Consider the following 25787-nt stretch of genomic DNA (forward strand, 5'->3'; position numbering starts at 1 on the left):
AGGCACAGGTGCCTACCCCGATTGAAATGGCCATGGGAAAGGAGCGAGTTACCTGGGACAAGGTAACTATCTGGGGAGTGGGTTTAGGGTTGAACACTGATGGGGAGGAGGAAGATACTACAAGAGCAGGAGTCAGAGTAAAAATAGATAGGACAGAAGTCTGCTGCTGGCAATCATGGTGTCAAGAGAGAAGCACAGGGAGGATGGAGAGAGAAATAACCACTAGGAAGAGGTGGAGTATAGAGGGAGAAGGGTGACTGCTTGGAATAACAGGCAGGAGAAGACATGAAAATAAGTTTTCATTAGATGGATGAATAGGAGGCCTTGGAGGCAGCAGGGGAAAAATTCAGGAGTGGGTGAATGCAAACCAGAGAGACAGAGAAACTAGGACTCTGTGGTGTTGGAGGTGGTGAGAGAATAGTACGCTTGAAATCATGTCACCTTTTCACTCTGGAGATTATTGCACAAATTAATCTTAGAAGGAAAAAGTCTCTAAGGTCATCGAGTCCAACCATCAGCCCAACATTACCAGGTCCACCACTAAACCACGTCACTAAGTGCCACATCTACATGTTTTCTGAACACTTCCAGGGATGGTGATTCCACCACTTCTCTGGGCAGCCTCTTCCAATGCTTGAACACCCTTTCAGAGAAGAATTTTTTCCTAATGGGCGATCTAAACCTTGGCAGCTTGAGGCCAAGGTCTCAAGGTCTCCTCTTGTCCTACGCAATGTCAGAGACTGATTCTCAGGCACCACCGGCTCCGCACCCGAAATCCCCCTCCACGAAACGGGGGAGCTGCAGTTCGTGGCCCCTGTTCCTGGTGGGAGGGCTCGGACACGCCGTGCCGGGCACGGGGCGTGTCACCCAGGGGAGTCAGGGGAGTCACCCCCCCGATATCCACTGTGGGGCCGGGCGGGGCAGCCCCCGGGCCGTGTCTCCCCGGGACCGGCCGGTCTCTGCCGCCGCCTCTCGGTGCCGCCGGGACCGGCGAGCTGTGTCTGCACTGATGGCTTCAGTCCGGCGGGTTCTCCTGCCGCAGGAATGTCGCCTTTCCTCTCCCAGCAGCGGCTTCACCTCGACGTTTTACAGCGTTGTGGTTTAAGGGCTGAAGGAGCTGGGATTTTCAGCCTGGAGAAGAGAAAGGTGCGGGGCGACCTTATAGCACCTTCCAGTACCTAAAGGGGGCTGGAATACCTGAAGAGAGCTGGAGAAGGACTTTTTACACGGGCAAGTAGTGATAGGACAAGAGGCAGTGGCCTTAACCTGAAGGAAGGTAGGTTTAGACAGGATATTAGGAAGAAATTCTTTACAGTGAGGGCGTTGAGACACTGGCACAGGTCACCCAGAGAAGCTGTTGATGCTCCATGCCTGGAAGTGTTCAAGGCCAGGTTGGAGCAACCTGATCTAGTGGAAGATGTCCCTGCCCATTGCTGGGGACTGAAACTAGGTGATCTTTAAGGTCTCTTCCAACCCAAACCATTCCATGATTAAGTGAAAGTAAGCCAAAGTATTTAGGAATATTTTACTCTAATAGATGCAACTGCTCCTCTTCAGCCACAGTTTCAGCTCTGGAATGCCACGTGTGCCATGAAGATGGATATCCCTTGGAAGGTCGCAGCAGAACCCACACCAGTCATCCCACGGTGAGACATCTCAGCTGTGAGTCAGAATAGGGAAAAGTAGGAATGACTATAGGGCTTCTGTTTGTAGGAAATGTAGTGCATTGCCTGTACAGGCATTGCTTGTGCTTAACAGTCACAGCTGCTTGAAGCTACACCCAGGGGCATAGGGGAAGGGAGTCAGGAGGCAGCAGGCATCTCAGTGTGGTACAGTGCACAGAGCAGAGGCTCCCAGCTCCCAGGTTTTACTGGGACCTTTGCATTCAGACTTGGTGATGGAGGGAGTAAAAGAGGTGAACAGACTGGTGAAAATGCCCCTGGTACAGTAAGCAGAGATGGAAATCTATGGGTTATACTGAGAGGTTCTGAACACACTGGCAGGTTTTCCTGGGGTTTACACAAGGCTCCAAATTTAGTGACTGGTAACAAAACTGCCCTGGATCACAAGAGGGAAGTGGGAAGTGTAGTGAGCAAGAAACCCACTGAATCCTCTTAATGGCAGAACAGAAAACAAGCAAATTACTGCCAGGGTCTTGGTAGTTGGAGCATATTTACTTGTTACTTACATATCCTTGACTTCCTCATGATGGATTTCGCTTAGTTAATGTTGTTTTCTCTTTTGATATTTACTCCCTTTGCTTTAGGTACTGACTCAATGTTTCCAGATGGGAAAGTGTGGCTTTTCTTTAGAACTTGGGAAAAACTTTTTCCCCCCCCCCAGTTTCCTGGGGGAAGACAAGCCAGTCAGGCCTGTTTTAGACGGTAATTTTGTGAAACCTGGAACACTACTGTGCATCATAACATCTGGCAGAAAGGTTACAGCTACTCAACTCTGAGTCATCTTAAGAAAAGGTTTATCTTGTGCAATTTGGGAAAAGTAGTACGTGGTCATGTAATTTAGGAATTTAAGAGAATGTGTGTGCCTCTGAGCAGAATTATATTGTATTGACAAACTTAATATTATCATTTATTAAACTTAATGGCACGATTTTGCCTCTTTTAAATTGTTACCTGACATAATTTCAGTGAATTGTGAAATATATTACCTAGCTGTTTCATTTTACAAGTTGTAAAAACAATACAGATCTAAGCAAATGGAATCAAATGCTGTATATGTATTCAGTGTAAACACATACATAGATATTACCAGTCTTCTACATAAATAGTAGCATTATGCAGATATGTGACGAGAGAAAATGCAGCTACTTTTTTACTTAACTAACATCAGTAATCTTTTTCTTAATTAATGTATATGTCTTCTAAAGAATTATTACTATTCACACACATATTAATCTACCACTGCTACAGACAAGTCGAGTCAGGTTTTATATGAAAATATACAATTCCCTTACAGTGAAATGACATACGTAATATATCAGTCCACACTCATTTGATTTCTGCCATGCCCATTCTAAAATATGATTGTGGCTCAAAGAGTCACTGACAAGGTTTTTACTTTGCTCAGCTCAGAGGAGAAAACATCTCCCCATGATTTGTTGTGTATCTTTCATCACTGTTTTCCTGATTCTCAAAATTCCAGTTAGAAACATCAAGCTGTGCTCCCAAGAGATATCAGAAGTGAGATGACACTGTTTTCTCTCTCTCTCCATTCTCAGTTTGACATTGAAAATAGACTAGTCATGTTCTTCAAGTAAAGCCTTTATCCTGACTACAATGAAGTCAGTTATGATTCATCTGTAGGTGTTTCTCTCCCTTGACAATATAAAAAACTCTTTCAGCCAGGCTTTGCTAATGCACTTTGCCTATGGCCTGCTAAAACTTGAAGCACTTTTTTCCTGGCTATAACAAGACCTGGAGTGTGCTGTGCCGATTGTAAAGAGTAGAGGCTGTAATGGAGTTTTACATTTTCATTTATAGTCCAATCCTAGTGCAGCTGGTTTGTGAGGCGAGGGGGTTTCTAGAGTACTAGTGGCAGGGATTTTAGTTTGTATTTTAGTCTTGGCCTGTGGGCACTGGCTGGATTAAGGGTCCTACCTAGTGTAAGCCTTTAAACTCCTTTCTGTAAGGGTCTTGGATCTACCTTGCTCTGGGGCTAAGTCTGATGCATGTGAACATGATGAACATGCTCTTACATGAAGTGCACTTGACAAATAAAGAGGTAGTTATGAATTCCTAGTCCTAAACCCTTACATGAGTGTTCCATACCAAATCCAGCAAAAGCATGCACTCCCACTTCTACTGGTAGCCTCAGAGAGGCACAACATTAAATCTTTTGGGTTTTTTTTTCCCTTTAAAAGGGTCTCTGAAGCATCAAATGAGGAGCAGTGGGAGCAGCCCTGTGGCCACCAGGTTGCAGTAAGAATGAACTTCAGCAACGTGATCTCTGGACAGGATGATCAAACAAGTTTTCTATGCAGAAGCATTGGACTCTCCCTTTTCTACACCCTTTGGATGTTGTTCCAAACTTTTAAAAGGGAGGGGAAAGAGGAAGAGAGGGAGAGCAACCGAAAACTCTGTACTCCTCCCTTTTCCCCAAAGTCATCTGATTTCCCGAAAATAGAGACGAGACCTGTGCACTCCCCCTGGCAGCCTGGGCCAGCAGGATTGTGCAACTATTTCTGGGAATTCCCCTTCCTGCCGAGAGCTGACAAGGCTAGCATCTCACCCGAGAGGGAAGGCTGGTAAGCCGCATCCCACAGATAGAGGGTGCTGCGATGTTGCGAATTAGAGCTCCCTTCCCCAGACCCTGCTTTGGGTGCGTTTGGAGGAGGGTGTGCACAGGAAGAAAAAGTGAAAGATTAGAAAGAGAAGCGAAGAGAGAAGAAAACCAGACATGAACTAGGGAGAGAAGGTAAATATTGCAAACATTAGAAATGAGAAAGGAAAATATTTCCGAGCATTGCTGTCTGACAGCTGGAAGAGTCAGGACAAGCCGCTCCGCAACCCCAGGGTCTTAGAATGATTTTTGAGGTGCTGAGAAGAATGAATTGGGTACCTGGGGGGGGAGGGAGGAATGTGTTTCTGTCTTAATTTGCTGTGCACCAGCATGGTGTCTGGACACCCTGATGGTCACAGTGTGTGAATACTGATGAGTACCAAGATAGAAATCATCTCTCCATTTTGTCAATATGGAGCTTAAGCATCCCTTCTTGATGCTTGGGGTTGCTATATGCAGGAAGAGACAGAGATACAAACTTGCTTCTGAAGCAAAACATTGGCCTAGTCTCCACAAGCTGGGGTTTTAGGGTCTTTGACCTACTTAATGGACGTGCAGAAGCACAGGCAACATTAATCAATCACACTGTTTTTTGTCCCAGATCATAACTCCAAAGTCCAGTTCGTGAAAGTTTGCAGAAAGGAAGAACTGCTTTTTCCAGATGTGGTGAGTTATTAAATCTCCAAGGGGAACTCAGGTTTATTAGTAATCTCATTTTATAAATTAGGTGTTTTTCCTGTAATGCTGTACTGATTGTCAGATCTGAATGTATCTATAGCCCAAGTAGCTTCAAGAACAGGACAATGAAGTAGGGAATAGGATTTAAGACCCTTGTGTTCAGCTCTTGCAGCATTACCAGCTCTTACAGAGCTTGAGAGAACCAGAGAGCACCACTGAGGTTGTACTCCTGTGTGAAAAGTCACAGGAGAAAGACAATCCCCACACAGGCCCAGCACTGGTCATTAAAACTCCAGAGCCAGGAGCCCTGCTGCATGCTGTGTACAGTTGAAGACTAGCTTTTTCACTGGGCACTGTGCACGTATGTGGATGGAGAAGCCTTCTGCAATGCCATCTTCCTTCCTCTTTTCTCAGGTACCTTATCTTCTTCTCTCTCCCTGCCTGGGCTGATGCGGCCTCCATGTATGGAGAGATCTTGTCACCCAATTATCCTCAGCTGTATCCCAATGATGTGAAGGAATCTTGGGAAATCCAGGTCCCTCCAGGATATGGTATTCACCTTTATTTCACGCATCTGGATCTTGAACCATCACAGAACTGTGAATACGACTTTGTGAAGGTACTGTTCCCATCCTTGAGTGAGAAAAAGACATGAAGATGGGATAGAACACAGAACAGCAAAGATGTGTACAAAGCTCAGAGCTGGAAGAGGAGTTAAGCACATCCTTCATGTTCTGAGCTCCAAGAAGCCCAAATAACTGAGTATATCTCCACTAACAGTCACTAAAGGATTTGAGTTTGCCTCATAACCACATGAGGGTTGTCTGCTAGCTGATTGTCCCATTTGTGTCCCCTCTCCCCATGTTTCTCCTATATTCATAGGAAAAGCCTTCTCAGGCATTTCTGACACTTCCCTGTTGCAAGGCATATTCTTACCCAGTGAACTGTAGATGTAAAAGGACCGTTTTTCTAGGGTAATGGTTGTCTGTGCCTGAAATTATTAAGAATTAATCCATGAGTGGACATAGATGATTAAATGAAATCAGAGATTGATTGGAAAGGACGGAGGTTAGAAACAATCCATCTGTTACGGATAGCAGGCACTCAGATAAAGTGCTGTGGTCCCTTCCACCATAGTTTTCTATGATCTATGTACCACAGACTTCTTAAAACTAGCTCTACTCCACGTTGTCCCATAAGGCACTAAAGATGGAACATTTCCACACAAACAGGCAGAAACAAGACCATTCTACCCTGCCATATCTCTGTGTGAAAAGACGCAATAAGAACAGGTGCACCACCAGAAGGAGACCTTCAAGGAGGACTAGGGTGGGACTTGCTCTGTAATAACGTGTCCTTTTGCAACAAACAGATGAACCCGTTGGACTGCTCTTCAGACTGTCAGGGATTGGTTTTGCCATTTTGAATCACGGTGCTCATTTTTTATACAAGTGGCCATGAGGAAAGGATGTTAACAGAGAACTGTCTGGATTAATTTCCAGATGAGAATTTAAGACAGGTATTTCACAGCTGGGAAGTCAGTAGGAGGGAGCACTACTCAGGTGTCTCACAAATATCATGCAACTGGTTGTCTAGGGGCTCCATTCAACTACACTTTAGCACCCATAAGCTGAAAGAATCAAGTGTTGGTAATCACACATGTTCCAGTAGCAAAGTAAGAGGTCTCTGAATTCTTCTGCAGATCCTGTCTGGTGACCATGTTGAAGGTGTGCTTTGTGGGCGGAAGAAACCTCGTGCCCCTGGCTCCTCGATTGTGGAGGAATTTCATGTCCCTTACAACACCCTCACTTTGAGCTTCCAATCAGACTTTTCCAATGAGGAGCGCTTCACTGGTTTTGCAGCCTACTATGTTGCAGTAGGTAAGGTTAAAACAGTCTCCTCTGAATCTTTGTAGTGTGCAGGCTGGAGCAGGAAGAAAAACTGATAGAAGGGTTTTCCTTACAAGAATGCCTTATCTAAAAGAGATCCCAGCAGACAGGACTGCATTCCAACATGGCCAGTATAAATTCTGTCTTAGAGATACCTTTTCCTTATTATCCTTTAGTGTTTGCTTCACTTTCTAATCTTTCTCTTGCCCTCAGGGCCCTCTCCTAATTTTGGCTGATTCCACTTTTCACACTTGCAGACTTGGATGAATGCACGGATTTTGTGGAGGAGCCTTGCAGTCATTACTGTAATAATTACATTGGAGGTTACTTCTGTACCTGTCCACCAGATTATTTCCTCTATGAGGATAACAGAACTTGTGGAGGTGAGACATCTACACGAGCTGTGGTCAAAAGCAAGAGATATTTAGGCCAAGTGAGATATTGTACTTGGAAGACCTTCTCTGCCATTTGTTACAGGTATATTTTGGGGAAAAAAACCCCAACCCAGTGCGAATCTGAACTGCAGTAGACTGTGATTTAGGAAATTTCTATTAACGTATTCTTAACACTCTTATTTTTATTTTTGTGTCAAGAGAATTAAGAAACTATTAAATGACATTCTATAAAGACTGTGATGGAGACCCTTAGCGTACTGCTATCTTTGAGTCTTTAAATCTCTAACAAAACAGGGCAGTTCCATAAAGACACAAAAGATGACCAAGGGCCTGCTTGGCTTGAATCAAAAAGTTCCAAGGTCACAAACGGTGCATGTTGAAAGGAGTATAATATGAGGACCAGAGCATGATGAAAGGAGCCTAAATTGCAGGTGGAGGGTGAAAAGGAATTAAAGTCTGGCTAACTGGATAGACAGCAGGCCTGGCTTCAGTTTCTTGGAGAGATACAATGTTGTGACACGGTTATTGCATGAAGCAGTTTAGCAGCAGCGCACATGGACCGTTTCCTTTCTGAATCCTGCTTCCATTCCTTCCTTAATCCTAGTGAACTGCAGTGGAAATGTCTTCACTGAGCTCTCAGGGGAGATTGCCAGCCCCAACTATCCCGACCAGTACCCAGAGAACTCACGGTGTGAGTACCGAGTGGCTCTGAGTCCAGGCTACTTCGTGGTGCTGACCATACGCAGCGGGGACTTCGACGTGGAACCAGCCGACTCAAATGGAACTTGCCTCGACAGCTTAACAGTAGGTGTGGGGAGGGAGTCAGGGTGCTCTGGATCTCCTGTCAACCTCCTCATATTCAGAAAACTCTCTGACTGCTTAACTTTATTTTCAGCTCTGTTGCCTTTTGGAGTTTGTGAGAATGCATTTGAATATGTACACATTGAGCATGCATTTTACTCTTTCTCTAAATACATTTGATATTTTTCATTTATTTTTGATTGTTATTTTCCCAGCTTGTCTCTGGAAAACAACATTTTGGTCCCTATTGTGGCAGCAAATTCCCAGGTCCTCCTGAAATCAAAATTAGGAACAACATCCTTGACATAATCTTCCAGACAGACCATGCTGTACAGCACAAAGGCTGGAAAATACGCTACTATGGCGATCGTGAGTAAACACTTAGGAATGCCTTCACTCTGCTGCTGAGTTAGGGAGAGGGTTTGTTCCAGGTCAAATTCATGGTACAACAGCATATTAACATGCTCACTGCTGCTGATACTGAGTAAAAAGAGGAGGTCTGTTTACTAGAGAAAAAAGTCACTGGGAGAAAGAAGTTGGGAGCTGGAAGGAAAGTAAATCTTGAACCAAATAATCACTGATTTCCACTTATCTCTTCAAAGCTGTAACCTGTCCTCTGAGTGTCATCCCCAACTCTGTTCTTGACCCAAAGAAGGACAGGTATATCTTAAAGGACAATGTGAAGGTGACCTGTGTGGAAGGCTATGAAATTGTGAGGGTAAGTTACATAAAAAAGTATGTGTCCACTCTGGTCCTCTCAGCAACATCATGAGGCCATTTCCCATCAGGTGCCCTGAGTACCTTTGGGGACTCAAAGTTTTCAACACAGCAGTAGTAGGCAGAAACCTCTTCCAGCCACAGCAGTATTTTAAGGACACTCCATGGGAGCGCCTATATCAGATATATTTCATGTCCAGAGACTTACATGGATCATGTGTTCTTTTTCCTAGCAACGAGATAGCATCACAAGTTTTTACTCCAGCTGTCAGGACAATGGTGAATGGAGCAACTCCCGTTTGAGCTGTGTTCGTAAGTGACCCGTCTCTGTACTGTGGGAAGGAGGCTAGAATGGAGTCTTTAGGCTATAGATCCACTATATCGCCAGATTAGGTGAATGCTGAAGGACTGGGAGGTGAGCATGCTAAAGGGACAGAGAAAGTGAGCACCCATGGCTGTGCAGGGATCAGAGAAGTGGTTCCCCATCATACAGAATAATCATATTGTTGAGTGAGGATGCCCCTTTAATCATTTTTATTTTGTTTGTACAGCTGTGAACTGTGGTGATCCCCCTCCTGTTGACAACGCCCAAGCCTTATATGTCTCTGAACTCCATGAGCCTCTCTATAAAGCTGCTGTCCGGTATCAGTGTGATGCACCTTACTATACCCTAGAAAACAAAGGGGATGGTAAGTATTTCCTCTGCTACACAATCACATTTATTTGATCAAAGGCCTAAGAAATGGTTCTGGTATTGTCATGGTATTATATCCCATCAGGTCAAGACTGGGAAAAAGTTCTTATTGGTGTGGGGTTGCAGGCAGTAGTTTTGTGTCGCCTGTGTTTAATACACTCTAACACTGTCTGTACGTGGACTGTTGACCCTAAATGCATTAGCAAGTCCTCTCTCATTTGCCTTGTGAGCAAACCATGGAGGTTTTTGTCACACGTAGCACAGATTTCTGGTAGAAAAGTAAAGGACTCAAGAAATGTATTAAATGAGGTCTCTATGAAAAAAGGGAAAGAAGCACCGTGGTGGGTAGATAACAGCAATGTTTACCAAGCTGTGCTTGCCTGGGAAATGAGAAGGTTAATGCATCATATACAGTAATGCTACTTACCCTCTCTTCATCTTAATTATATCCTTATGGAAGTCCTTTTTTTTCTCATGTTTTCAAAGTGGTGTATCAGTGCTCAGCCAGTGGAGAATGGGTCAATGAAGAGATGGGAACAAAGCTACCGAAATGTGCCCCAGGTACTACCAAGAACTGTGTGTATATATGTGTGGCCTGTGAAGACCACTGCTTCTTTCATCCCTGTGTTTTTAAACTGTTGAGCCTGAAAGTACAGTTGATCCTTTCATGCTTGAGTCACATTGAACAGGGTATTTCTGAAAGTTGTGGGCCCCATGAGGCAGGAGAAAGAAGCTGGAAACATAATAAGACATCTGGTATAACAGGGCCTCTTCAAGCATCACTGTGTGTTTCTGCACCAGTTGCCCCACCTTCAACTGTGCATATTCTCAAGTTGTTCAGTGCTTTAGATCTCCATCTTCATTGAAAGTAGCAAAAAGACTGACAGGTCAAAAATATATCTGACAATACTGGACCTCTCTGTCTTCAGTCTCTCCCAGGCTACACTGCAGCACTATAGGGAAAGGCCTTTCACTACTCTGACTGGAAGTCATAGCCTAATCCCTTAAGGTTTAATGCGTCCTTCAGTATTCAGCTACAGTTACTATGTCCTAAAGCTCAAGCAAGATCCTTGTCAAGGACCTTCTCATCTTCTCTTTGTATACTTGGGAGACATTATGTCTCCCAGGGAGGGTAGTGCTCCTGCTCCTGACTTCTGGGAGTTATAGCTGGGTCTCAACTTCCAGCTGATAGAGAGAATTTTAAAACTTGTATATACTGCACTCTGTTCAGCTTACCCTCTTAGAGGAGGCAGCATGACTAGGCCTAGTTGTACATGAGGCCTGTTCACTACTTCAAACCCCCAAATCCTCATTGGCAAAGTACAAGATCCAGATGAAGATGATTCAACCTTCTTAAGGGCCAGCTCAGCCAGTGACTTGGACTGTATAAATGAACAGTGCAAAAGACAAATCGTAAGATACAGGTCAGGGAATTTACCACCCAAGAGGAGGTTACAAAGAACATGAAGCCAGACTCTTCTCAGTAGGACACAGCAAGAAAAGACAATGACAGGCTCAAGTTGCAACAAAGGAAATTCTGACTGTATTTAAGGAAAAATGCTCCCCAGGAGCACTGGAACTGTTATCCAGAGAGGCTGGCTAATCACCACCCTGAGAGATAATCAGAAGTCACCTGTCAAAGCCCCTGAGCAACCTGACTTCGTAGTTATGAGGGCAGGGGGGAGGGCAGTTAGGAAGGAATAGGTTGAACTAGAGACGTTCAAAGGTACCTTCCAGCCTAAATCCTGCTATGATTATGTAAAATTCTTTAACAAACTCTACTTCATTCAAATTGGAAGCTACCTGCTGGCTATAGTTCCTTAATCTCTGACTATATGACTAAGGATTCAATGTAAACAAGGCAATGTGATAAGAAATCAATTTCCTAGCTATGTTAGAATGGCCAATCTTATTTCTGCCCTTGGTGTTCACATTCTGCAAAATGTTACAGAACATTTTACTCAAAAAGCACAGAGCATCTCTGCAACCATAAGACCCACAGACGAGATCTCACACTGCTTAATATTTTACATACTAGTAGAATGGAGAGGAAAAATGGTAAAACATCAGTGACAAACCTGAACACTTAACTTGAGAGTATCTGGAGTTCACCAAAAAAAGAAAAAAAATTAAAGAGCAGTGTTGTATTTCTAAGAAATTAAGCAAATATTTTTTCAAAGACAATTCCTTCATGTAAAGGGCATAATGCAGCAAAGGAAAAATGCCAGCTAGAAGGCAATTAAATGGTGTTACTGGCGGGGTGACAACTGGTTTCTGGAAAAAGGAATTTGAGAATGAGTATTTTCAGTTTAAGTTGAGTATTGATAGTAGTTTTGATAACATTTTCTTTAATTTCTCTGTAAATACTGGTTGTGACCTCTGTGGCATAGAATATAAACACTGGTTACTCAGAACCAAAAATGATTTAGAGGACACAGGAAAGAGGCAACTATGGGCTTTTTAGGAGTACCAAAGAACCCCCTGTTTGTAACTGCTAATTCTCCCATCTGGTTCCTCTTCTTTTTTCTTTTCTTTCCAGTCTGTGGGATACCTAGTAATCCCATCCGAGACAAAGCAAGGATTTTTGGAGGCACCCGTGCAGAAGAGGGCAACTTTCCCTGGCAGGTGTATTTCCATGACCCAAGAGCAAGTGGTGTACTCATCTCTGAAAGATGGGTAATGACTGCAGCTCATGTTTTGGAGGGATATGAAGAGCCCACCATGTACGCTGGGGTAGTCGATGTTAGTAAAGAATCTCTGGAGTATAATGCTGAACGTCTGATCCCAGAAGCTTCATTCATCCATCCTGGTTGGAAGGAGGAGCCCGAAGAAACCAGGACCGATTTTGATAATGATATTGCACTAGTGAAGCTGAGGGATCCTGTGAAGATGGGTCCAAACATCTCACCCCTCTGTCTTCCTGGTAAATCACCTGAATATGAGCTGCAAGAAGGAACTCTGGGCTACATTGCTGGATGGGGCCAGAGAGAGAGAGGAAAACTACCTAGGGATCTTTGGAAGGCCCAGATTCCCGTGGTTAACATGGACAATTGCCGATCTGTGAAACCAGAGGGCTACGATGATTCTGTTGTTTACCTGTTCACCGACAATATGATCTGTGCTGGTGGGGGCAAGGACAGCTGTCAAGGGGACAGTGGTGGAGCCTATGCTATCCAAGATCCTCTTAATGACACACGGTACTATGTTGCGGGGCTGATCTCCTGGGGACCGAAATGCGGCACCTTTGGTCTTTACACCAAGGTAGTGCGTTATCTGGACTGGATTAGAGAGACCATGAGCAAGAATGAGGATGAAGAAGCTTGGCAGAAATAGCTCTTTTTCAGCACACGTACCCTAGAATGATGACTATATGTTTGGGCTGGCTGTGATCCTGTTCACTCTGTGTATATAATGGGCAATATATAACACAATGTAACTCATTGTGTCTATGCTGAGTGGAGAGTCGGGAATATGTATCTGTTTCTCCCGCTGTCATCATGTCTGGGAAGGGAAATTCTCTTTTTTCTACTCGTAATAGCTTAAGAGCAACATGTTGTTCTGAATAAAGAGCTTCCTTTTATTTTTTTTCTGTCCTATTTTTTCCCACTTGGAGAAGACCTGGCCATGGCTCACCTAACAGGGAGATTTCAATGAAGACAAGAAAGAATAATTGTTGGTTCCCAATATATGTTCAGAGCCTGGTTTCTGATTTATGTATTTCCTTTACTGTTCAGAATATCTAACAGCATTAAAAAAGTCCAAACTGCCTTTTGTGCAATGTGCTATTGTGTGTGTATTGCCTTTCTTTTTCTCAGTCTAGACCTAGTTCTCCTTGAACTCCCTAAATTGTATGTCTAGTCACACTCTGACCCACTATGCTGCCAGCTTGCACCAAGCTAAAACATGTGCTACCTCACCTCTCTACCTGAGAGTCTTTATGAAGTTCTTCTGAGATGGTTGCATCTCACTGATCAACCATTACCAGCAATGAGGACTTCAGACTTCTCAATCAAGCTAAACAGAACAGACATCTTCAAAATCCTTTCATTCACTGGTTCTCGGGCTTTATTTTTTCAAACTTTATGGACTTAGATAAGAAATGAAGTTTCACTTTTCTCCCACAACAGTCCTTCCCTTGATTTATGGCAGGTAGTGTTGTGGGAAAAGATTACCTGACAAGTGTTAGGGGTATTTTCTGCTCCATATTACTCAATTCAGGACAGTAGAGGACAAGAAAAACAGAAATACAGCTGAATGGTCTGGGAGGAGGAGACAGGAAAAACACTTATTTAGCTGGAATTGCTATTCCTAGGAGGTTTTCAGATTCCTATGGAGATTTTTGGCAAATAATCTATTCTCCATGCCTCAGCTTCCTAAATTTTCCTAGCCTCCTGCAAAGCAAGAGATTCCCTCTCCCAAACCAGGGTTTATCTCTTGCTCCTGTAAAACCTCTTTTTTCCCTGCTCTTGTTGCCTCTCATGCTCCCTTGCCCATACAGATGGGAAAAATCAACAGAATTCTGATTCATGGAAATCATGGATGAACTTCTATCATCTGTGGACTTTCACAGATCACTTCCTAGGGCATATTATCTCTAAAGCAAATGAGATATACTGACATATGAGAAGATCTGGAGCTGGATCTCACAGAAAACAGTGCAAGAAGGCAACTATGACCTTACCCCCAGAGTTCTCCTGTCAAGCTCTTGCAGACTTCATTTCTCTCAGTGACTCACAAGAAAATGGTAGGTTATTCTGCAGTAGCAAAAGCAGAGAAGAAGACAACTCCAGAGAATACCCACAACACAAGAGAGGTCACTTTCTCTTTGAGTTAGCATCATTTTAGAGCTGCTGTCCTGCAGTTAAAGCTTTATTTCATATTATGTAAAAAATCCACCCTCAAATCTTGATCAGTAAAGGCTCCTAGGCTCTTTTCTCCATGAGTTTGGTTGTTGTCTTCCCTAACTTTTTGAATGTGGTATCACACAGACAACTTTTTTTCATCTCCCTTGAAACCACCTGGGGTTTCAGACTGGGTAATCTAACAGTATTTTTTGACAGGTGAGCAGCTGCCACAGGGCATTGAGGAACTGGAAACACTTTTAGCGGTAGGTAAAGCAATCCCTGTATAAAGTCCAGAAGTTGCTTTCAGTGGTGGGAATATTCAGTCATCATTAAAAACAAAGACAGAAAACCATAACACACCTGGTTTCTCCAGCAATTATTTTAATATTTATAGAATCTCAGTGATGCCAATGGGCAAACACACACTGTACTCAGCACAAACCACATCTTTCAAGAAAGTCTTCTGCCCTGTAATCTTCCCACACAATAGAGAACAAAAGTAGACCACAATAGTCTCATGATATTGTCAGCATTTCAAACAATAACGTTTGCTGTCCTGAGATTTTCTGATATTATTAAGGCTTCATCCAGTAGTAAGATTTGGAAGAACTAGAACATCCACAAAGGCATCCCACAAGCTGCCAATGGTACCGCAGTTTTGGTAAGTTTTGATGGTACCACCAAGAATTCATCAAACAGTATGATGGCTTTCAGAAGTGCTTATGATGAAGATTACATGGTTTGCCTGTTTGAAAAGCCTTTGGGACATCATCAGAAGCTTTGGATATGATTTGCTGCATCTGGAAATTGGTATGCTAGCAGTGATCCTTCAGCTAGTAGGACAGCATCATCTAGAGCTTGTCCTCCTCTACTATCCCTTTGATCCAGTCCAAATAGCTAAGGATCTTGGTGTAGAAGCCATAACCTTGGGCACAGCCAATACCCCAAGAAACTATACCGGTAGCCACCCAACGACCACTTTCCCTGTCTAACGCTGTGAAGACGCTCCCACTATCCCCCTGGCAGGTATCCTGTTTGCCTCTGAGGAAGCCAGCACAGAACATATTCTCAGAGAAAACCATAGGGATGTCTTTCTTACTGTCCAGCCAACTCTGACACTTATCTCGAGCAACTGCTGGTAGGCTCACGTACTTCAAATCATTTGAGATGATGTTTTTATCCACACCAAAGCCGCTCACATAGCCCATGTGCCCATCCACATAGAACGTGGTGTTGGTGGTATCTGGGAGACAGATGGGCAGTAGGGTAGGGCCCAAGGTTACTGGGTGTTTCAGCTCCAGCAGGGCTATGTCCCCGTTGAAGTTGTATTCATCTTTAGGGCTGTAATCTGGGTGGATAAAGATCCTACGTACAGGGTGGTTACCCATCTTGTGGAGCTCTTCCACATTGGTGTGGCCGAGGAAAACCTCAGCCTCCTCTGCTATCTGGTCCAGGCTCACGTTGTTCCTTACTGCTCCTTTGGGGAAGATGGTGTGGGCAGCCGTCAGGATCCAGCGATCACCCAGGAGGGCACCACCCCCTCGTCCATTGATGCCAGTCAGAGCCTGCCAAGGAAAATTGCCTGTCTTTGCTGACAAGCCACCCAAGATCCGCTGGACTTTAATAACAGGATGTACTGGCTTCCCACACACTGTGGAGAAATACAAGTTAAAAACATGAAAAACATGACACCTTCTGTTTCCTACACCATCACTGCTTGATTTCACCTTATTTTGGCTTCCTGGATAGACTTCCCTGTCATCCCTCACTGATACCATTATCCTCACTCCCCTTTCTGCATGTTGTCCCAGTTTTGTACTGATTGTAAGCATGAGACGGTAAACACTAGATGAAGTCAGAGTTCTTACTGACCTGGCAAGCAGGCAGGAATCCTTGCCTGGCCGTCTTGGTCCAGCCAGGTTCCCTCAGGAGAGCAGGTGAATCTGTCTGTAGGATGAGAGAGAAGGAAATGAGACCCAGGCCTGCAGGGTCTGGGGTGGGAAAATAGAACGGAATGGAACAAAATAGTATAGAATAGAATAGTTTTCAAGAGGTTCCTTTCTCCAAAGTGTCCCACATACTGCACTCAGCCCTTCCATGCCAAAGCATCCTTTCCTGGGAAAAGCTGTCTGTGGCACAGTATGGAATGTTTCTGTCTGTGCTTCTTTAAGCACCTCAGTTCCAGGGGACCAGTAAAGTTCAGACACTGCTTATGTAGAAGAAAAGCCTGAAGGGCCATCCGAGGGAAGTCTTAACTTCACTCAGTCCACGTGTGTACGGAGCACTGTTTGACCCAATTTATCCCAAAGGAATAAGAAGAAGTAAAGACATGGATTTTAGATTTAAGTTTCTGGTCTTTGTAGTTTGCAGAGAGTAGGACAAGGTGTTTGTTTCAGAAATGGGAACAAGATGTACATGCTCAGTACCTATTTCTGAGCTGATGTTGCAGGTTGGCTAAACTTGCACATCACCTCTCAACACAAACTTCACTACCTCCAACACTCTTGCTTTTCTTAGAAAGTTTGTTCTGGTGACTAAAAATAATTTTTATACAATTCTAAATGAAAACTTGAGAGGGCTCTTCATGCACAGGTTTCAGTGTCTGTGTGGGATTGGGACTCACCACCGCCGGTTCCAGTGACGATGTGATAATACGGCTCATTGCATCGGTATGAGATAGTTGACTGGTACTTATTGTTTGCAAGTTCATTAACATAGCTGAATGCCCCATTGGTCAGGATTTTAGGGCTGCCACAGTTCACAACTACAAAAAAGGAAAAAAGGGGAAAAAAAAAGACATGACTCAAACAAACTCATACTGCCTGCAGGTCTAGGCTCAACTTGCATTGTGGCCTTTGTGTGAAGGACCAGTTAGGAGAGTTGGCAGAGAGAGATTGTTCCAAAATGGATCCCAAACTGGGATCTTTTACTTTTAGATGTTACAACATTATTGCAAATTTTGAATGATGTTTTATGCATTTTTGTAAGGGGGGAAAGACATTTAAATTTTTGCAAGTGGAAAAATGTAAGTCAATGGTGGACCTCCACAGGTCCTTCCAGCCAGCACATCCATGAGTCTATGGCATGGACGAACTGAGTCACAGAGGCTGAACCCCCCATTTTCCTGGAGGGGGAAAGCCACAGCAGAGCACACAATCCCTGTTCTCAGATCACTCACTTTCACAGTGTGGCATGGGTTGGTGCCATGTCCCATCAGCCTGGCAGACAGCAGTGAAGGACAGCAGCTTTCGGTTGCCCTACGTGGAAGAGGAAAATAACTGTTGTTTGACAGAGCCTTTCATTCCCTTCCCCACATTAAAATATTATTCTATCTGCCCATCTTTTCACTGCTGTCCAATATTTGCCCCTCTGAGGTCTGTTCCAATTGCTGTCTTCTCCCTTTGGTGCCTTCCCTCTATCCTGTATTTGCCACAGCCTACACATTCTTCATAGAGGCCAAGATACCAGCAGCCAGCAACCATAAAAACATAAGTATGGGGTACTATCCAGTCCTGGCAATGGGATGGCAAGGGAGGCAGGTAACATCTTCTGCTTTGAGTCTGATTTTATATCCTTCCAAAGAGGTATCCTTATTTACTAATATTTCCTGGGATTTTTGTTTCTTGTCTTCTACCAGGGTTTCATGAAACAGTAACTGCATAAGGAAGAGAGCTAGGAAAAGAGAAACCACTGGAAGACAGCCAAGAGAAGCAAGGAAGAAACAGAAATTGCAAGAGGTTGTCATAAGTGAAGTCTCCAAAGAAAGTCTTACTGAAAGATGAAAGACACAAACTGAAGAGAAGCCAAAATATGGCTGAAGGGAGTGGAGAAGGGATCTCACCTCCATCAGGTTATACCCAGTCTTGCAGCTGACAACAAAGTAGTCCTGAAATTGATACACAGACTGCAGGTCTCTGATAATGGTAAACTGATCCCGTGGGACAGGCTGTGGGCACCGTATTTCTGTGAGAGAGGGACAGTTTAAACTGGGATTAACAAACTGTGTCAGTAAGCTGTAGTAGCCTGTGGGGGAGAAATCTCTTACTCTCCGAGGTGTAGTGGATCTTCCAGCCACGACTGAACCCCGACTCATCAGTGAGGAAGAGTATGTCCACCTCATTGCTGTTGGTTTCAATGATGCCAGGTGATTCCCTGCCACAGAATTCACCAATCTCTCTCCCTCGTGCTTGGATCTGATGAGAAAAACGGGTATCACAAGGACAGAAACACATAAGCTTCTCTGCCCCAGTATCTCTATTTCAATCCAGACCAAGTTTACCAGAGTGCCTATGACAGTGAATAGGGCTGGTTGTCTGACTCATCTTCGCTATGTCTGCACTGACAGATCAGGACTGACCTACCACAAGCTCTGCTTCTCCCTTATCATGGCAATCAGAGTTATCAACCCCTTCGAGTCCTGAGATTAAATCAAAGGGAGATTAAACTGGAAGAAGGAGGGGTATTTTTTTGTCTACTCACAGGGGCCTGTGACCCAGAGTCTCTGACCTCAGGACAGTGGTAATTAAGTGCACTGAGGGAGGGACAAGCGCTCAGTCCTTCATGCTGGGGCATTCTCCTTGTACTGATCCCATATTTCTCATCTGAATAGTGGCATCCACACAATTCCTGTCCAGGTCTGGCAGCAGGGCTGGAAGCAGAGTTTGCTAATCTCCAGTACCTTGAGTTGGTCATAAGGACAGTGGACTTGCTGGTGTTCATCAATCTCAAAGGGTTCCAAGAAAGTGAGGGTGATAGACAGGCCCTTTTGCAGACGGATGCTGTAGTTACACCGAAGGTCTTCAGGATAGGGCTGGGGGTACTCAGGACTGCTCAGGTACCCAGATGCCTCTGTGAACAACTCACTGCTGCACTCCACTGGTGAAGAGGAAGAAAGTGGAGGTCACATCATGGGGCTGTGTCTTCTGTAGCCCCATCTTCTGCTTGCTAAGTCACTTCTCCCACCCATCCTGAGTGAAGGGCTCCTTCTCTGGAACCCTCTAATCTTTTAGAGTTTCTATTTACCTCGGCAGGAGTGGTGGTCGCTCTGAAGCTGGTAGCCAGTGCGGCAAGAACAAAAGTAGCCACCCACATAGTTGTGACAGAAGTGCTGGCACTGAGGCCTTTCATCATTCTCAGCAGCATTTTTAGAGTCACATTCATCCAGATCTGAAGACAAAGTAAATGCAGGGACAAGGGGAGGAAAGTGTTAAACCTCTCTGCTCTACACTGGAAGTACCTAGATATCCAGATCCTTGCTTGAAGCTTCTCTTCATTTGCCTGGCAAGGAGGAAAACTGGTTGGAGCCACACAGGCTTTTCTTTCCACATGTTGAGGATATTTCCTACTCACCCACAGCTTTGTAGTATGCCAGGAAGCCCCTGTAGGGAATCACTGTGCCATTGTCTTCATTGGAGAAATCAGAGTGAAATTCCAGGTGCATCCTGTTCCCCTTAGATACAAACTCCTTTCTTCCCGGGTGATTGCCCGTGGTTGACCCAAGCTGGCCACAATATCGGCCCAAGTCCTTCTTGTCTGCTTTGATCTGTCAAGGTTAAGGAGAAATCAGCCTTGTAAGATTGAGTGTGCTCCATGCACATGTATTACCTAACCACGAGTTGCCAGTACCTGCTCCACTCATTTCTATCTTTAACTCCTTCCCTTTCCTTTGTGGGAAGCATCAGAGGAGGCCTGGTGAATGAAGAGCCATTGCATGTGGTGGCCACTAGATTCCCATCTCCATCCACTCCTTGGTGCAGGTATCTATGCACATACCTTAACATAATCGTAGAAGCAGGACTCAGATGGCTCCAGATCAAAGTATTTAAAGGTCAGCTTCACAACATAGCCTTTTGGGACCTGGATGTCCCAGATGCTGATGTTATTGTTTGGATATGGCTTGGGATAACCAGGGGATCTGATCTCCCCATAAAGCTTTTTTGGGACTGGACTGGAACTGATCGCTCCAAAAAAGAGGAAGGCCCATGGGAGACAGAGAACATGCCTGTGAATATGACAAATAAATGATGACATTGCATAAAATTAGGTCATTCAAAATCAGAGGAGACTTGACAAGTGACTTGTCCACTGTCTAATGGAATGCAAACACAGGAGGTCTAGTTGCAGGACGAACTCCCAGGTTGGATCACTCAGGAACAAGGGGGACAGCTGAAGCAAGGACACCAGCATTAGCAAGATTCCAGCAAGACACTGTGATCAAGCCAGAGAAATTTGAAAATCATCAACCCAGGAAGCAGCGTGAAGAAGCGTGGGTGAATTCCCTGAGCAAGGTCTGCATGTTCCCAGAAGTTATGGGGCTATTTCTCATAGAACCAGAAGTTTGGTTCCCTTTCGCCCTGGGCCAGCAGGTCATTTCTGGTTATTGCTAGTTTTAGGGTCATTGGTGAGGGTCTGAAAATCTCAAGCTTGGTTTGCTGAGGAGTAATCCTGCCAATGTCTCCTCGGCAGCCCTCTACCCAGTCATGCCTCGATCTCCCTCTGCCAAAAGTTGGAGCTCAGTTTCTTTTTTCTCCTCGTGCTGCAGATCCTCCCTCTTCCCCTCTGTGTTCCTCCGAAAGAAGCTCACTGCCCAGATCTCAGGCAAACATCAGTCAGGAGGATTCTTCTACGTGCTAGCAATGTTTTCAACGAAGGGACAGCGAGCAGCAGCTTACCCCCCTTGACCTCTTCTCCTTCCTGGAGGGGTCTAACCCCCCGATCCCTGCCCGCAAGGCTGTGCCAGCGCGTCCCCCTCCACAGAGCCCCGACTCACATCTCCGTGCGCTCCTGCCCGGCCTGAGCTGCGGAGCGGCAGCCAGCGGGGAGCCGGGGCGGCAGGGCGGGGGGAGGAGGAGGAGGGAGCGAGGCAGGAGCGGGGAATAGAAAGCCGGGCTGCGAACGGCCTGGCACCGGACCAGGTCCGCGGCGCCCGGCGTCTGCTGCCCTCTGCTGCCGGGTCCCGGTCCGCGAACAAGGCAGTGCCGCGGGGGGGCTGTCCCGGCCTGGCCACGCAGAGCCGAGTTACCTTTTCTGGGCGAGGAGGCAGCAAAACGATTGCTAGAGACCCCTCCGAGGGTTTGATCTGCAATCCAGTGGCTGCTCTGAGTTTGTTCCCCGCGAAAATATCCTCCTAGGAAGTCCACTCCCCAATCCTTCTGGGCTGTTTTCTGGTATAGAAGACCAGAAATCTTATAGTCTTCCCAAATTGATTTAAACTTAAAAAAAAAAAATACCAAACCATCAACCCCCCCAAGTTTTCTCAATTCCGGCCCGCTGAAGAGCACTTCTGAGATTGTTTTGGGGTGGGAAGGGAACTGGGATCTTCTTCGAGGAAAGCAAAAACCTGAGGCACTTGAGTTAAATAAATATTAAGAAAAATGAGAAAGTCTACAGAATTAAAAGCATTCTAAGAAAAAAAATCCCTTTTCAAGGACCCTTCTTACTGTTTCTTCTGTAAGCATTTTTACAAAAAACAAGATAGATAGATAAGGCCCTCTATTTAACGGGGAAATGAGAAAATATAGCTACTTACAAACCCATTTCAGACTTTTAACAATGTAGTGCCCAAGACATATATTGTGTGTCCCCAGCTTTATGAAGTTCAAAATTTCTTGGCTTTCAGACTTTTGGTGTAAGAGATAAAACACCATTTTAGTGTTTTTCCTTAGAATTATGGGTGACTTCAGAGAAGTTAGCAAGTGTCTTGCATTGAAATCACAGGAAGTAATTCACAGCTACAAAAACATGAGGAATGAAGACGAAAATAGTGCTAAAAAGAATGAAGAAAGCATCTTTGGAATATTTATGGAAGTGTACTAGAGAACCTGCTCATCAAACATCTTTGAATTATTATCTGAAAAAGATCAAATAAACATGCAATTAGTGCCTCTGTAATAACACCATATGCCCCCATGTATCAGATATAAGATTCAGTGAGGGGCATTATCCCACTGCTTCTGATGTCCAAATATGCATGATGAACACACTTGGGCAGGATCACTGCTTTGCTGTGTCATGCCAGAGTGGGTTCTGCTGGCTTACTGTCTCATGAGAAGGGAAGCTTTTACTCAGAAACCACATCTGGAAAGTAGCTAGGAAATACTGGAAGCTATTGTTTGAGAGATCTGGTATGAGCCGGTCACCAGTGGGAAGAGTGTTCCCTGGCAAAGCACAGACAGATAGAGGTGCCTGAAGATCATTTGTAAGGAAGCTGATAATTTCACTGTGTCCTTGACAAACAATCTTATGAGTGTCCTGTGACACTTTCAAGGCCCATCTCCCATGTCTTCATTTCCTTCTCCCACCCCAACAACATAATCTGTGATAATAGGAGAGTACTTCAGCTGGTGAAGCAAGGGTGATTAGCTGGGAATACGCCTAGCCGGAGCAGCCCACCTCTAACACATGTCCCATAGACCCACCTGAATTAGACAATACAGCTGCATCCTCAGTCTTGCTCCAGTGCTCCCACTGGTGGCGTTCCCCTTCGGATGCCCTGTGCAATCTTTATGTGAGATAGGAGCCAGGTAATAGCTGGGTACCAAATTTTCCTCGGGAGGAGGATGTTTGTGCTTTTCTGTGCTTAAGGGCAGAATTCACGTAGGACCATGGAATACATGTAGGAACACAGAATGCCAAAACTAGTACCTGTTTCCAGCCTGCTTGACTCAGCTGGTGACAAGTGGTCTGGACAATAAATCCAGACAATATCAGAGTGAAGTAAAGAAAATGTAGATCTTCAGCATGGTCAAAGATGCCAACATCCTCTTATGGAGCATGACTCCTGCTTTGAATACAGTGTGTTGGAGGAAGTAATTTGAAAGAAACCTGCTCTACAGCCTCAGAAGCAACGAGATTATCCTCTGAAATGCAGACCAGACCCTTTCACATCCACTGAGAAGAAGAAGAGCTGGATACTTTACCCTCAGACCTGAAGCAAGGAGGACAGAGAACTACCTCTGTTTGGCCTCCTACAGCTACACCACCTACCCTACAGCACACCAGGGCCATAGACCCAGGCTCCCTGTAAACACTGAGTTGCTTTCCCAGGGCACTCTACCTTCAACCCCCTTGGCTGACTATCCAAAGTACCCAAACGCTTGGTTTGAGCCATTTGGGGACACTCTGCCACTAGCCATTGGGCTCAGGCTTCACACAGCCAGGTCTGTGCTGTCAAATGGCTCAGACAAATCATGCCACTCCTGCAGCTCTGGCTGATATGGAGAGGATGACCTAGACCAAAATAAGGTTCTTAAAAGACTCTTAAGAGTGGGTCTTTCCCCTGATATGAGAGGGTGAGCAGCCACAGCATCTTGGTAATCTGCTTCTGTGTCTTCTAAATCAAGGAACAAAGCCAAGTGTAATACCCCAGGAGATACACAGTTCTGCTGCATTACCACTCAGCATGGAGCATGAACAAAGACAGTGTCATCCCAATATCGCACTTCATCCCCTGCCTTGCACTGGCATCCTTACTTCCCACAGGCTCGTGTCTCAGGAATATAGTACTGTTGTGTAAAGTCACCATCTGACTTGGGCATCACACCTACAGCATGATTACAAAAGAAAAAACAATGAATTACTAGTTCTGGTAGTTACTATCTGAAGCTCTAGAATAGGTTGGAGTACTATCCCTTGTGATTATTATTACTGTGGGCCACATCAAGTGTGCATGATTCTTATCTATGGCTCTGGCACAACCAGATGCTTCCTGAAGAAGAGAGGCTGTCGTGGATACATGATAGCTGGCAACCAGTCAGAAGCAATCTACTCAGCATGTCACCTCACAGGCTTACATGACAATTACATGAACTGTTGGCAGGCCAGTGGAAGAGTCTGGCTAATCACCCGAAGGCAATAGCCGTCTGCCATCCAATCAGAATGTAGGTTCCAGCTTGTGGTCCAGGACCTGAAATGAGTTGATTACTTGTTGATCACACACTCTGGAAGATACCACCCCGGACATGGTGAAGTGAGCTTGGTATTGGGGATCAGAAGCAGCCCAGAGGGGCTCTTGTGGTACGGAAGAGTGTGAAGAGGGCAACAGCTGAACCAGCTTCAGCTGCTGTTAGTCAAAGCTCTGCCTTTTGCAACTTCATGATACAACAAAGATCACGCAGAGGTTCCCTGTGATAGAATGATGGATTGAGGAGGTCTGCACAGAGCAGATAAATGATGTGCTGGATGGCATGGCTACGGTTGCTCACTGGTTTGATTGTGGCAGTCTTGCCCTGTGGATATTGACAGGGTGCTCCCATCTCGTATGTCCTCAGAGACAACTGTGAAGAGTCAGAGGTTGACATTGTAGGCACAGCTGCAGCTCCCCAACCCTTTGCTTATCACATGTTCTGAAGTAATGCTTTTCTCATGGCACTCAACTTTGCAGTTCCCCGAAAAGAAGCTCTTCAGAAAAGACTATTTTTAAATGAGCTGCTGGAGGAAAAAAAAATGCATTTTCTCAGCTTGAAAAGGATCTGTATTTTCAAAATTTGCCAATATCTTGGTTCTCTGTGGTGTCAGTAGCAACACATTTTTGCGTCCCCACCCTTTAATCTTTTGTTGGGGGTAATCACAAAGATTGTTCAGAAACAACTGCATGTGGGCTCGTGCCCACCCCATGAGGTGTCATCGTTAAAGGACACCTCTCTCTTTGTCCCTGTTCTGGCTTTTTCAGGGTACTTCACCTCCTTTGGTTTTGCCCCTTGGTCTCCAATTCCAGACAACTGTGAACCAGGGGAGCTGTGATGGTCATGGGGAGATGCTACCAAGAATGCCAGAGGGAGTGTTGGGACTAGAGGGGGTAGCCATGGTTTCTTACCCAGGAAAAGAGCCTGAGCCTTCCTCACCCATGGGACCTTCTCAGGAGTGCAGTGAACATGGGTGTAGTGGCTCCAGCCCTCAGGTTGCACAGCATTAAATAAGAATACCTGACTCTGAAGGAGAAGTGCTGTTTTCTACCCATCCAGCTTGAGGATCTCAAGAAGTTGTGGCTGCCCCACACCTGGAAGTGTTGAAGGTCAGGCTGGAGGGGGCTTTAAGCAACCTTGTCTAAGTGGAAGGTGTCACAGAATCATTTAGGTTGGAAAAGACCTCCAAGATCATTGAGTGCAACCTTTGACCGATCACCACCTTGTCAACTAGATCATGGCTCTAAGTGCCATGTCCAGTCTATTCTTGAACACCTCCAGGGATGGTGACTCCACCACCTCCCTGGACAGTCTCTTCCAATGCTTGACAACCCCTTCCTTGAAATTCTTCCTGAATTTGTCCCTGCCCATGGCGGGGGTGTTGGAACTAAATGATCTTTAAGGTCCCTTCCAACCCAAACCATTCAATGATTCTATGATGCCGGGACTCCAAGAAAAATGTGGCACCCCTGGAAGACAGCAGGTGTTGGTGGCTGCCGAAGAAGGGGCAGCCTGAGCCACCCTTGCCCACTCGGGCACCGACCCCCGCATCCCCGGGGAAGCTGGAG

At 45.2% G+C, this 25787-nt stretch overlaps 2 protein-coding genes across 2 annotated transcripts; one reads left to right on the forward strand and one right to left on the reverse strand.

Moving 5' to 3' along the window:
• The first annotated feature begins 4238 nt into the window (after positions 1-4238).
• C1S (complement C1s) lies at positions 4239-13251 on the forward strand. Its single transcript, XM_008926423.3, has 12 exons — positions 4239-4434; positions 4901-4965; positions 5392-5596; positions 6680-6857; positions 7124-7249; positions 7866-8065; positions 8278-8431; positions 8665-8780; positions 9013-9091; positions 9331-9468; positions 9960-10034; positions 12013-13251. The coding sequence occupies exons 2-12, from the start codon at positions 4961-4963 to the stop codon at positions 12804-12806; spliced, it is 2070 nt and encodes a 689-aa protein (XP_008924671.2). The 5' UTR covers positions 4239-4434; positions 4901-4960; the 3' UTR covers positions 12807-13251.
• A 1434-nt stretch (positions 13252-14685) lies between these two features.
• C1R (complement C1r) lies at positions 14686-21152 on the reverse strand. Its single transcript, XM_018074571.2, has 11 exons — positions 21087-21152; positions 20090-20318; positions 19667-19859; positions 19340-19483; positions 18996-19192; positions 18363-18510; positions 18159-18280; positions 17496-17574; positions 16941-17081; positions 16190-16264; positions 14686-15968 (listed from the first exon to the last, which is right to left on the reverse strand). Coding segments are annotated over exons 1-11 (2130 nt in total). The 5' UTR covers positions 21089-21152; the 3' UTR covers positions 14686-15168.
• Positions 21153-25787: the final 4635 nt, after the last annotated feature.

Source organism: Manacus vitellinus, unplaced genomic scaffold (assembly GCF_001715985.3).
Source record: "Manacus vitellinus isolate BGI_N305 unplaced genomic scaffold, ASM171598v3 scaffold_28_pilon, whole genome shotgun sequence".
NCBI classification, from domain to species: Eukaryota; Metazoa; Chordata; class Aves; order Passeriformes; family Pipridae; genus Manacus; species Manacus vitellinus.